The sequence below is a fragment of the Zophobas morio genome, unplaced genomic scaffold (assembly GCF_036711695.1).
Source record: "Zophobas morio isolate AGI-343-1 ecotype UQ-CSIRO unplaced genomic scaffold, CSIRO_AGI_Zmor_V1 ptg000002l, whole genome shotgun sequence".
NCBI classification, from domain to species: Eukaryota; Metazoa; Arthropoda; class Insecta; order Coleoptera; family Tenebrionidae; genus Zophobas; species Zophobas morio.
In genome coordinates, this window is record NW_026972107.1 from 15,226,701 (window position 1) to 15,240,802 (window position 14,102).

General features: G+C 31.9%; 1 protein-coding gene across 2 annotated transcripts in view; it reads right to left on the bottom strand.

The window, feature by feature from the left end:
• Nucleotides 1-13,803, bottom strand: part of LOC135128658 (coronin-7) — a 30,031-nt gene extending 16,228 nt beyond the window's left edge. Inside the window, exons 1-6 of one of the 2 annotated variants that reach the window (XM_064055638.1) lie at nt 13,534-13,803; nt 12,583-13,477; nt 12,322-12,529; nt 11,957-12,101; nt 6,564-6,995; nt 5,704-6,382 (exon numbers count right to left, since the gene is read on the bottom strand). In XM_064055638.1, coding sequence (XP_063911708.1) covers nt 5,704-6,382; nt 6,564-6,995; nt 11,957-12,101; nt 12,322-12,529; nt 12,583-13,432 — 2,314 coding nt within the window. In that variant the 5' untranslated portion in view covers nt 13,433-13,477; nt 13,534-13,803. The remainder of the gene's footprint in view (nt 1-5,703; nt 6,383-6,563; nt 6,996-11,956; nt 12,102-12,321; nt 12,530-12,582; nt 13,478-13,533) is intronic. The other variant, XM_064055646.1, reaches the window with a different exon arrangement.
• Between the last annotated feature and the right edge of the window lie 299 nt (nt 13,804-14,102).

Genomic DNA, 14,102 nt, shown 5'->3' on the forward strand with positions numbered 1-14,102 from the left:
GTTGAATTTTATCCTAGATATCAAGACCTTTCGAAAAATAAACTAAGAACAAAATTTTTCAGTTTTTTCTTCATTTTTAGATTTTTCGATTCCTCAATTATCTGATTCATCAAATTTTCGATTTTTTCACTTTTCGATTTCTTAATTTTCGTTCAGTTTGACGATGTTTCAATTTTTCTGTTTGACGTTTCTAAATTTTTGGATTTTTCAATTTCTCGATTAATGATTTTTTGATTTTCCAACTTTTCGATTTCTCAATTTTTTGACGTTTCGATTTTGATTTTTCAATTTTTCCATTTCCAATTTCTCCGTGTTGAATTTTATCCTAGATATCAAGACCTTTCGAAAAATAAACTAAGAACAAAATTTTTCAATTTTTTTCTTCGTTTTTCGATTTTTCGATTCCTCAATTATTCGATTTTTTCACTTTTCGATTTCTTAATTTTCGTTCAGTTTGACGATGTTTCAATTTTCCGATTTTTCAATTTTTCTGTTTGACGTGTTTCTAAATTTTTGGATTTTTCAATTTCTCGATTAATCAATTGTTTGATTTTCCGACTTTTCGATTTCTCAATTTTTTGACGTTTCGATTTTGATTTTTCAAATTTTCCATTTCCAATTTCTCCGTGTTGAATTTTATCCTAGATATCAAGACCTTTCGAAAAATAAACTAAGAACAAAATTTTTCAGTTTTTTCTTCATTTTTAGATTTTTCGATTCCTCAATTATTTGATTCATCAAATTTTCGATTTTTTCACTTTTCGATTTCTTAATTTTCGTTCAGTTTGACGATGTTTCAATTTTCTGATTTTTCAATTTTTCTGTTTGACGTTTCTAAATTTTTGGATTTTTCAATTTCTCGATTAATGATTTTTTGATTTTCCAACTTTTCGATTTCTCAATTTTTTGACGTTTCGATTTTGATTTTTCAATTTTTCCATTTCCAATTTCTCCGTGTTGAATTTTATCCTAGATATCAAGACCTTTCGAAAAATAAACTAAGAACAAAATTTTTCAGTTTTTTCTTCATTTTTCGATTTTTCGATTCCTCAATTATTTGATTCATCAAATTTTCGATTTTTTCACTTTTCGATTTCTTAATTTTCGTTCAGTTTGACGATGTTTCAATTTTCTGATTTTTCAATTTTTCTGTTTGACGTTTCTAAATTTTTGGATTTTTCAATTTCTCGATTAATGATTTTTTGATTTTCCAACTTTTCGATTTCTCAATTTTTTGACGTTTCGATTTTGATTTTTCAATTTTTCCATTTCCAATTTCTCCGTGTTGAATTTTATCCTAGATATCAAAACCTTTCGAAAAATAAACGAAGAACAAAGTTTTTCAGTTTTTTTCTTCATTTTTCGATTTTCAATTTCTCGATTTTTCGATTCATCAATTATTCGATTTTTTCACTTTTCGATTTCCTAATTTTCGTTCAGTTTGACGATGTTTCAATTTTCCGATTTTTCAATTTTTCTATGTTTGACGTTTCTAAATTTTTGGATTTTTCAATTTCCCGATTAATCGCTTTTTTGATTTATCGAATTTTCGATTTTTCAATTTTTTGACGTTTCGACTTTGATTTTTCAATTTTCACGCTTCTAATTTCTCCGTGTTGAATTTTATCCTTTCGAAAAAAAAAGAAAAACAAAATTTTTCAGTTTTTGTATTCTTCAATTGATTTTGTCAATTTCTCGATTTCTCAATTTCTCGATTAATCGATTTTTTGTCTTAGCGACTTCTCAAATTTTTTACGGTTCGACTTTGATTTCTCAATTTTCCCATTTCCCAATTTCTCCGTGGTAAATTTCATCCTAGATATCAAGACCTTTCGAAAGAAAAAAATAAATAAAATTTTTCACTTTTTTTATTCTTCATTTTTCGATTTCTCAATTTCACGATTTTTCAATTTTTCAATTTCTCGATTTTCAATCAGTGTTGAGATTTTCCGATTTTTCGATTTCTCAATTATTCGATTTACCGATTTTTTCACTTTTAGATTTCTGAATTTTTGGTCAGTTTGATGATTTTTCAATTTTTCTATTTTTGAAGTTTCTAAATCTTCGATTTTTCAATTTTCCAGTTTTTTTATTCTTCATTTTTCAATTTTTCAATTTCTCGATTTTTAATCAGTGTTGAGATTTTCTAATTTTTCTATTCCTCAAATTTTCGATTCCCCGATTTTTTCACTTTTAGATTTCTCAATTTTCGATTTCTCAATTTCTGGATTACTCGATTTTTTGATTTTCCGACATTTCGATTTTTCAGTTTTTTAACGTTTCGACTTTGATTTTTCCATTTTCCCATTTCCCAAATTCTCGACTTTTCAATGTTTTATTTACTCAATTTTTCAGTTTTTCAATTCAATATTTCGTTTTTTTCAATTTCGATTTTTCAAATTTTTGACTTTTCAATCTTTCGATTTTTCAAATTTTCGATATTTCAGTTTAGGGATTTTTCAATATTTCCATTCTTCAATTTCTCGACTTTTCGATTTCACCGATTTTTTCTTTTTATATATTTCAATTTTTCGAAGTTCCTATTTACAGATTTATCAGTTCTTCGATATTTCTGTTTTTCAATTTTTTCGATTTTTAAATTTTTCGATGTTTCGATTTCTCAATTTTTCGATTCTTTAATTTTTCTATATTTTAATTTTTAAATTTTATATTTTTTGATTTTTCGATTTATTGATTTTTGAGTTCCTCGATATATCTTTTTTTCAATTTTTCAAGTTAACGATTTTTTTATTCGATTCATCAAATTTTCGATTTCGCGAATTTTTCCGTCTTCGATTTCTCAATTCTCGTTGTTTTTTCAATTTTTCTATTTTTGACGTTTCTAAGTTTTCGATTACTCAAATTTTTGACATTTCATATTGATTTTTCAATTTTCTCATTTTCTAATTTCTTCGTGTTCAATTTTATCCTAGATATCAAGAAAATTTTTCAGTTTTTTATTCTCTAATTTTTCAATTTCTCGATTTTCAATCAGTGTTGAGATTTTCCAATTTTTCGATTCCTCAATTATTCGATTCATCAAATTTTCGATTTCCTGATTTTTTCACTTTTCGATTTCTGAATTTTTTGACTTTTCGACTTTGATTTTTCAATTTTTCGATTTCCCAATTTTTGGACTTTTCAACGTTTTAATTTCTGGATTTTTCAGTTTTTCAATTCAATTTTTCGTTTTTATCAATTATCAATTTTTTCGATTTTTCAGGTTTTTAACGTTTCGACTTTGATTTTTCCATTTTCCCATTTCCCAAATTCTCGACTTTTCAATGTTTTATTTACTCAATTTTTCAGTTTTTCAATTCAATATTTCGTTTTTTTCAATTTCGATTTTTCAAATTTTTGACTTTTCAATCTTTCGATTTTTCAAATTTTCGATATTTCAGTTTAGGGATTTTTCAATATTTCCATTCTTCAATTTCTCGACTTTTCGATTTCACCGATTTTTTCTTTTTATATATTTCAATTTTTCGAAGTTCCTATTTACAGATTTATCAGTTCTTCGATATTTCTGTTTTTCAATTTTTTCGATTTTTAAATTTTTCGATGTTTCGATTTCTCAATTTTTCGATTCTTTAATTTTTCTATATTTTAATTTTTAAATTTTATATTTTTTGATTTTTCGATTTATTGATTTTTGAGTTCCTCGATATATCTTTTTTTCAATTTTTCAAGTTAACGATTTTTTTATTCGATTCATCAAATTTTCGATTTCGCGAATTTTTCCGTCTTCGATTTCTCAATTCTCGTTGTTTTTTCAATTTTTCTATTTTTGACGTTTCTAAGTTTTCGATTACTCAAATTTTTGACATTTCATATTGATTTTTCAATTTTCTCATTTTCTAATTTCTTCGTGTTCAATTTTATCCTAGATATCAAGAAAATTTTTCAGTTTTTTATTCTCTAATTTTTCAATTTCTCGATTTTCAATCAGTGTTGAGATTTTCCAATTTTTCGATTCCTCAATTATTCGATTCATCAAATTTTCGATTTCCTGATTTTTTCACTTTTCGATTTCTGAATTTTTTGACTTTTCGACTTTGATTTTTCAATTTTTCGATTTCCCAATTTTTGGACTTTTCAACGTTTTAATTTCTGGATTTTTCAGTTTTTCAATTCAATTTTTCGTTTTTATCAATTATCAATTTTTTCGATTTTTCAGGTTTTTAACTTTTCAATCTTTCGATTTTTCCACTTCGATTTTTAAACTTGCCGATTTGTGCATTTTTCAATTTTTCTTCGATTTTTCAATTTTTCGATATGTCAGTTTTGGAAATTTTCAATATTTCGATTCTTCAACTCTTCGATTTGACCGATTTTTTCTTTTTCGATATTTCTCTTTTTCAATTTTTCGAGTTGATGATTTTTTTATTCGATAGTTTAATAACTCGGATTTTCGACTTTTAAAATTGTTTGACTTCTCGATTTCTCAATTTATCGATATTCCCGTGTTTCAATTTTCCTGGAGTGTTCGATTTCTCGATATTTCTCTCGATTTTTCGTAAAACATTATTTCCCGTTGGTCATCTGCTTTAAATACCTTTCAAATTGTCCGCACTTATACGGACCGCGTTCCCTTGGAATTTGCGCCCCCATGGCGCGGGGGCTGCTATAAAAACCCACTTAAAACATATACACAGCATACTTCTTGATCTGTAATTTAACAGTTCATACATATGTTTATCTCAACTTATAGGGGTTTAAAAAAAAAAAACCGTAAAATTGTACTTCAGGGACGAGGAAAGTTCTATCCAAGTAACCTTAGACTAATTCTTTATTTTTTCTCGGGTTATTTTTTTACTGAAAACAGAATATATGCAACATTTCTATCCTACTAAGGGCAAGACAATGGATTTTCATTTTATCTTGTAAACAGATCGATATCTCTATGACACAGCTATTTCATTAAAAGAACTTTAGTGTTTATCTCATAAACACTGTCGCCATCATAGCTCACGCAAGATTGTGTTTACTCTAAGTTAATCCTTATTTTGCTTGCGTTCACGAAAACAACAAAACAAAACCGTTTTTCGATTATCCAAAATAATAAGTTTTCATTCGCACCCAAAGTCAAACATTGAAATAAATTCAATGTGGTAGAAAAAATTTCGACGAGGATAGGGTTGGAACCAACGCAAGCAGAGGGCAGGTTTATTAGACCGCGGAAAAACCCGCACACAATAATTGTGATAAAAATCAAGGCGGATTCATAAACCACAAATATTTACAGGAGTATCTTATTTGATGCGATGTAAATAAAAGATAATATTATCAGATAATAAAATATTAACACCCAATATGAATCAATCAACCATAAAGAGTTCCACGAACAAATTAAATCAATTATTTTAAAAATTATGTACGTGTATTATTTATTAATCAAAAATAACGTACTTTTGGAACTGCTGAGAATAGCGTTTGTTTTATTATTGATCGCTCTCGCAAAGTTGGCCTTAGTTAGTTATAGTGTCTTCACGCTCAACTGAATCTCTTCCAGTTTGTTACACTTCAGCATATTTAACACAAAAAATGTTAACAGAAATAATGCGCTGCTAACTTTAAATGAGTCGACCAGTATCGAAACGAGAAAGCGCTTGGTTCCATCAATTCTTTCTACTTATAAATACTTCCTACTTTATAAATAAAAATCATTATTTTCTCGATAGTTACACTTTCTGGTGAACTTACCAAACACAGTCGAAGTCCTTTTTGGCGTTGGCGCCGCAAAATTTTCATTCTTCTTCCCAACCTGTTGCTCCAAAGACATCTGTTTCGAAACCTGTCCACTTTTTCGATTGTTGTCATCCTTCAACACATCCTCGGCATTTTTTCTATTCTTAAACGAGTCCTTCCGTCTCATCATAATAGGCGATCCCCCGGCCTTTTCAATGATAGTACTAGGCGCTTCCTGCACAGACTGTGATCGATTCTCGTACATTTTTCTCCTTTCCGCTATGCTACTCCTCTGAACGGAAGCCCTTTCAAAACTTCCACTCTGATCAACATTGTCGAAGTTCTCTTCCGGCTCGTTCTCCTTGGTATTGTTTTCAAACAATTTTCGCCGTTCAGCAGTGCTCGGGGTTTTAGGCGTGTACGCGGAATCACTGTCATTCTCTTCGACGGCCTCGTTTTTGGCGCTTTCGGCCTCGACTTGCGCCTCTTCTTCCACCTGCAGCGGCTCTTTTTCCTGGATTGTGGGCGTGGGGCTGGGGAGAGCCTCAGAAACGGGAGTTTTGGGTTCATGGACTCCGTTCGTCTGCTGTTGGGGCTGCTGCTGACCAGGAACAGCAGGCACCGAGAAAACTTTATCGAAACTTTCCGGCTCGTTGAGCTTCGGGGGTGTGAACGGCTTCGGACCTAGCCTCGGCTGCAAGCGCAACATCACTTAGAAACCCAACAAGACGAGATACGAAAACAAACAAAACGAAACAAAGAAAAAGCGGAAACTAATCCTAGCTAGCTAGCCGGCATCCAGTGAAACTAAAAAAAAAAATGTGCCATCCAAGAAACCAAAACAAAATAATCCTAAAAAACAACACAACATTAACCTTGTATCCTCCTGCAATGGGCACGTTCGGGTTAACCGATGTGACGACAGGTGTCGCACTGTTCGTCCTAGGTCTAGCGACAGGTTTTGGGGGATTATTTGGGTCCTCCAGAGGTTCACAAATCGAACCGGTTCTGGATGTACGCGGCAACGGTTTGGGGGGAATAACGTTTTGTTGTGTGCTCGTTTCTTCCAGGTTAATCTTGTTGTTTTCCGCAACTTTATTATCTTGGACGATTTCCGGCTTACTATCGGAAACGGGCGATTTATCTTTTTCGAGGTCTTTGATTATGTCCTTAACTGGGTGAAAGTCGTTTTTAGTTATTGTTGCCGTGATTTTAGGTTGAAAGGTTTTTTTGGGAACGGGTTTTGTTTCAATGACTTTGTCCGTTTCGTGCTCTTCTCGTAGCTTTGAAAGAGGTCCTCTATGTACCTAGTTTTGCAATGCAGCGATTTAAATTTGCAGAGCAGGTTAACATACATGGGTTTAATGAGGAATGGGTGACGATTGTCTCAGTTTTTGAACGCTTTAAACAAAAACACTGTATTTTTGCCATGGAAGTATATAGTTCTAAGTCAGTGTTCATACTTAAGTCACACCGAAAAACTCTTTCTAATGCTTGGTGTTCACTTAAAAATTACAGAAGTAGCTTCAGGAAAAGTAATAGCAAGTAACCTTATCATCATCATTTTTATCTCATTTCACACGTAACCTCCCTATCTTTTGAAGCACAACAATACAACACAAGTAAAGATAATAAAAATAATGTTATCGACTTTTTGCTGATTAAAATCAGTTTTAATACAAACCTGACGTTATCCTCTGTATAAAAATTACACAATTAAAATTGTTCTATTAATAATCGTTGAATGTAATCTCACCTACTATACGCTGACATAAACCGGAAAACGAAGTGGAGAAAGGGAGAAATGACGGTCAATCTGGAGTAATATAGGCGAAAAGAGAGCTTTAAAAACGGTTAAGTCGAAGTGTCCAATTTTGCGTGGACACGAACTCCGGTTCTCCGACCGCTGACGAACTTTTTACGATTTTTTTACTGCACCACGTTCGGCTTAGGTTTAGTGAAGCGCCTCCAATTTCCCTAATGGTCGCGATGATTTTGGAATTTCACTCGTTCCGAAAAGCGAAATTTTGAATTTTAAATATCTAGTGTTTTGAGATTCCTGGAGTGACATTTTCATGTAGGAGTATTTTAGGTGACCTCTTGGGATTACGGACTGTGAGTTGGGTGTGGAATTAAACACCCCGAAATAGAAACAAAGATCAATATTTATGTGTTTTAGTAATGAATTCGAATTAATTATTTCATGCGAAATATATTTCAATATGTTTGAATGTTTAAAATGAAATAGATCGAAAGAGATTAGGGACTATTTTAACCACATCATGGTTTTTTTTTTATTACTTGCGAGACGTCGTTATGCAAATGTGTGGTAAACTGTCATTTTTGTTTTTTGTAATTGGTTGTTCAAACTTAAAAATGTTAAGTATTTAAGTGGATCTCGCGAAAAGATCGTCGATATGAGCTGTACGTTTAATACTTCAGTTATTTGAAAAGACAAAAATACTGTTTAATATAAAGAAATCAATAAAATGAATTGACATTGACATATTGCCTTCGTTTTTTACGAAAATGACATCAACTTTTTCTTTTGAAATAGAATAATGTTTTTCAAGTGCGTTAAATAGAAAAATTAAATAATGGCATTTTTGTTGACCCCTCCCACTTTAATAACTCAGATATAAAATGACTATATCATTAACATCACATCGGTGCTCGTTTTTCCAAAAATTGGATCTCTTATTTAACACCTTTGTGAATTCGGATGTCATATTATACATCGCAAAGTTGATGTCATTTCTGGAAAAACTAAACGTGATATAACGTTAAAGCTACATTGATTTTAGACCGTTTTTTGTGTTAATTTACTATTCCAAATTTCAGATTTCTACCCTTCCAAAATACTTAAAATATTAGAGTGAAATACATAAACCGAGATCAAGGTGGGGAAAAAAATCGGATTCTTTTAATCAAAAATTTTGTAATAGGGTCCATGGGGGGACTGCCTACTTTCTTGTTTTCTAGACGTTTCATGACCCCAAGAGTATGGAAAAAGTAATGTCCCCTTTCGCGTCTGTGTCGATTTTTATTAGTCCGATAATCTCCGAAGCTACCGGATCGATTGTTGTCAAATTTTATATGCACTTTACCCCTAAAATGCATATAAAATTTGACAACTATCGATTAGATGGTAAAACACCAACCAAAATTTGTTGGTACAATTTCATGACATCCCTTCATCATTTTGAGTGGTTAAAATTATCTAAATATTATGAAATAACATACTCCTGTACTTGTGGTTTATGAATATACCTTGATTTGTTTATTATGGTTATACAGTGCATCTTTTTTTAAAGTAGCCATAGGGATTCCCATATTAAATTTTAGACGCCTGTTAACTTTTGGTAGGGTGAAAACCTAGAGATAATTTTTGTTGTGAAAGTAGCCTTAGGGTTCTATTTTAATTTTCACTACCACTTTTTCCAGTAAATTGTTAATTTGTGCTTTGAACAATAAAAATTATTTTTATTAAAAAATTTTAATACATCATAGAAAATTTTGACTCATCATTAAATATCTTTATTGCAGTTTTTAGAAAAGAAACAGAATGATAGAATACAAACATAAATGAAGACAATAAAAGATAATTTCACTGCGATCACGAAAACCTGTGTTTATAAATATGCCATAAAATTTTTATATCGTGTTCTCGCCGAATATCGGACAATGTGAGAATGCTGCAGCAAAATTTTGCGCAGTTTCTCTGTTGTCGATAAGGCTTTAATGCATTCATCAGTAACCATTTCCACTTTTTATTTAATTGTGTACTGCGGCATGTTGATGAATTTCGGTCACTAAAAACCAGTAATCGAACGAATAATTAAATTTTAGAAAAGTCAGGTGAATATCATGTAAATATCTGTTGTTACATGGCAAGAATATTACCGACAAACATATCAAAATATTTTATTTTTTTTTTAAATATCCTTTAATTATAAAACATTACCCAAATTACATCCAGTAAAAATTTCAACTCTGAATCTTTACTCAAACATGAGTTAACGTGGGGTATAAAATTTAAATGTATATTTTTTATTATTTAATCAATCTTGTTGTTTAGCTTCGCAGATGAGAGGTCTGTGGATCGTTGCCTGGTCCCAGTTTTTTTACAAATCAAATAAAAAAACCCAATTTTCCCAAAAATTTAATGTAGTACTGTTATTATCGGTATTCCACTGCACCTGTTCAAATTTATATAAGTGGCCTTGCTAAAATATTAATAACTCCATAACAAAATTATGTAATGGAAAACTCATTTGAAACAAACGTAACATATTTTTCCCCCTATAGTTTAATAGTTCACACACAGCTTTATTTTAACTTACTTTTAATAAAATTGGCAAAATTAAATTTTATAATTTTTTGAAAAAGTTGCATTTGTTCGACTGTATCTAAGAAGCGTGGGAAGTTCTATCTAAATAACCTTCGACCATTGTTTGGTTTTTTTTTTTTTGTTTGCCAATTTGGAAATAAAACTCAAAAAATAGCAAGAAAATAAAAAATTAGTAGTTTTAATTACGTTTATTCAGTTTTCGATGGCGTTTTTTATACTATTGAGATTTTAAATTTCATTTTGCACGTACATATTTTATCACAAGTATAAAGAGAATTTATTTTCATTTATGTTGCCAAATAGATATTTATGTTTAAAAAGTTTACTCGAATATTTGTAATTAATATTATGTTATATATACCTATTCTACAAATAAATAAATTGATCTAAGGAGTAGAGAGAATTGCCCTCGCCTCTGAAGTACAGTCCAACAAATCCAGTTTGTTCGAAAAATGATAAAATTTTTTCATGGTAAATTAAATACATCAAAGTGGATTCATAAACCACAAGTTTAGGACTATGTTATTTTATAAATTTAGATAGCTTTTACAATGCAAATTTTTTAAATGATGTCAGCAAATTATTAGTGGGGATAATCAGACAAATTTTGGTTATCATTTTACCATTTACATGATATTCCTAAAATACAAATAAATAGTTTCGGAGATTATCTGTCTAATAAAATCGACACAGACGCTCGGGAAATAAAAAAAAAGAACATTAGACTTTTATTTTGTTGGAAATATTTTATTCTAGTCAATGTTCAATTTATTTCGATTTAAACTGGATTTAAAAAGGCCGTTATATTTTCGAAATTTGAAATGAAAATTTAAAAAAGTTTGAAAAAATCACGTTATTTAAATCGGGTCAACCCCGACTGAGATGCCTCCAATTTGAATCTTTTATTGATAAAAAAAAACTATTTAACGCACTTCAAAACACCATCTATTTACAAAGAAAAGGTTGATATCATTTCTGCTAAAATTACAAGTAATATAATACTACTCGTACTCATTTTATAGATTCCCTTGTGTTAATTATCCATTGTAAATTTCAATACCAAAATTGTATTTTACAATCCGACACTGATTTAAATTAACATTTTTGACGTTTTCAAGATGTGAATTAAATTAAAAACTTTTCACGTTTTTTAGCTAGAAGGAACTTGTGAAGATCGATATACATCCTAGCGTTTGCCCGCAATTTGCGGGTCGAATCTACTAATTTATTTAAGAGTTTATGAGATAACGTCATCCACTTTCTAATGAAGAAAATTTAATTAATATTATGTAATCACTAAATTGTTTTAGCGTTTTACCAAAATATGTAAGAATTTAGTTACGTAATTTTTTACATGCATTGCAAAAAATGTTTGCTCGAAGACAGACGCAAACGAAAAACCTGATTTTTCGTATTCTGTGAGGTGTGAAGCGCAGAAAAAAAATTAAATTTAACAAGCATCAGAAACTTGTTACAATACTTAATTAAACCAGCGCTCAAAGCGTAAAGTCGTAATATAATTCAGTTTGTATGAACCATTTCTAACTCAGTTGGGTGAATGCATACCTACTGATTTTTTTCAAGAAATAAATTTCTTTGTGGCACTGGAAATGATTCATAATGCTTAATTGCTCTGGATTTATTATTTTAATCATGAAAATGTTGACAAAAATAATTTGTTTTTCATTACTTTCACTGACACATGTTTTTGTAAAGGTTAATACGATAATAATGACATTTTCATAAATATTTAAACAACAAATTCACTGCACCGTGAAATGAAATTTACGAAAAAGATATTAATTTTAAAACCATTATTGTTTTGCTCTGAGCACACTTTTATGGTTCTGAACCGACTGCGACGCATGCAAAAACTGAGCCAACCGTCGTATCCCTAGAATTTAGAGTAGAACTTACTATGATTGGTTCTTCTCCGTTTTCCCGCTTAGATGGGTCCAAACTAATTTTCGGAATCGGGACATTTTTGCCACTCAACCACTGTTCGGCAGTTAAATCAGTTTTATACCCTGGAGTGTCTGGATATAAATCTGCATGGAAATCCCTAAGAAAACAAAATTATTTGTGCGACTGAGCTCAAACCGCCCAAAATACAACCTTTTCGCTTTACAACAAAATACAATAACAAGTGCAGCAAAATTTCGTGCCACCTCGCTAATCATAATTTCGTTCGAGTGTCTCGAAATTAACGGTCCTTAATAAAAAATTAATGAGTATGTGCTCATAAAAGCATGCAGACACAACACATTTGGACAAGTTATTACCTGTAAGTTTTCCGAGGAACTTGATAAGTGACGGGAATAACGCAAGTGCTAGTTAGCTGTAAAATTCTATTAACTTCGCCCTGCATTACGTTTAAGGCTCTTTTCGGAACTAAGCAAGTTCCTTTAGTTTGTTCTCCTGAGTGTCGAATACCTTCCATCAAATAAGGCTCCTTATCCAACACTTCCATATACCCGATGGTTGTATCTCCTTGAAATTATAAAACAGATCCATCAAAGTTAAAAGTCCGTGTAATTAATTACCTTTCCCTGCCAGAAACAGCATACCGGTATCGGCGTCATACAGCGGAATCAAAATTCCAGTCGAACAATCAAGCTCCAAGGACTTTTCAGCCTCTCCAAAATTTCTCAAATCTCGAATGATAATTTGACGCAACCTTTGTGCATCAAAACCCGTCGTTAAAACTCTGTTGCTGTCTCCCAGAAATACCACCCGCGAATCTTTAATACTCTGATGGCTATTGGCAGTTTTAATACAGGACTCTTCAACTCGAGGATCCAAAACCCGGACCTGTTTATCTTTAGCCGACGTCGCAATCAGCGTCCCGTCGCGCTTCCAACTCACGGATTGAATCACGTCGGAAGTCTCGGCGTTCGAGAACACCTCCTGCCCTGATATCAAGTCCCACAAATTTAAAGTCGTGTACGACGTAGAATGTAAAAGAAAATCGGCGGTTGGGTGGAACCCCACAGTTTCGACTCGCCTCTGTTTATGCGAAAACGTGCATTCAGGATTACTTAAAGACTCTTGTAGGCCGCTCTCTGGAATGTGCCAGATCTTAACTAAACAGTCTTGCGAACCAGTCGCCAGCAGTCCATCGTGAAAAGGAGAAAACTCCATATCAGTCACAGTGTCGGAATGTGCATGTAAAAGGGGCATCAGCTTGCTTTTGCGTCCCGAGTCGTCGATGGGTAAAACCGCCAGGCTAGAGCCGGCGTGGTCCCAATTAAATGCCATGAATTTCGCAGAAGCGGCGATGTTGTTGCCGTAGGTTTGGTAGGACCCAACGCAGATGTCTCGGACATAGTTTTCTGGTTTTGGGACTATGGGTGCGGCGTTTTTATATTTAGAAGCCTTGAATCTCCAAGCCATGCCGGTGTTTACATATAATTTATTAAAGAATGCTGGGGGGGAAAACTACACAAACAAAATAGTTACACCCCTAATTTTTTGGAAAATTTTAGGAAACTTACTTGTGCGTTGACACGATCACAAAGACACTTATTTTGACGGGTTCTTGAAATTAAGCGTGCATTTAACTAAATCACAGATTATACACCCACTAAACTAAGCATTTACACCCAAAGCTTCCCCAAAACCCTACTATTGACAGATATATGACAACAGCCGCTGACACTACCGGCGAATCTGTGCGCTTGTTTACGTCAACAATTTGGAAGTTTTGTGAGTAGTCTGTCATCAATATTTAACAAAATTAGGCCCCACGTTCGACGATATTTTTTTTATCATAAGGCACATACAAAGATGCGTTCCAAAGGGTTATTTTTGCAACAAATGCTCGAAAAATGAGAATTTTATGGACAAAACAAAGGCGGTGTATTACTGGTTGCATAAATTCAATATTAATTAGATACAGTGGCGTAACAAGATAGAATAATTGGGGTTAACTCAACGCTCCCAAAGTTTATACAGATAATTTCATATGAACATGAATGACATTATACTCATTTCTTTAGAAAACATGTTCTATAAGAAAACTTTCTTTTAGTACCAATATTTTCCTACTGAAAAAGCTTTAGTA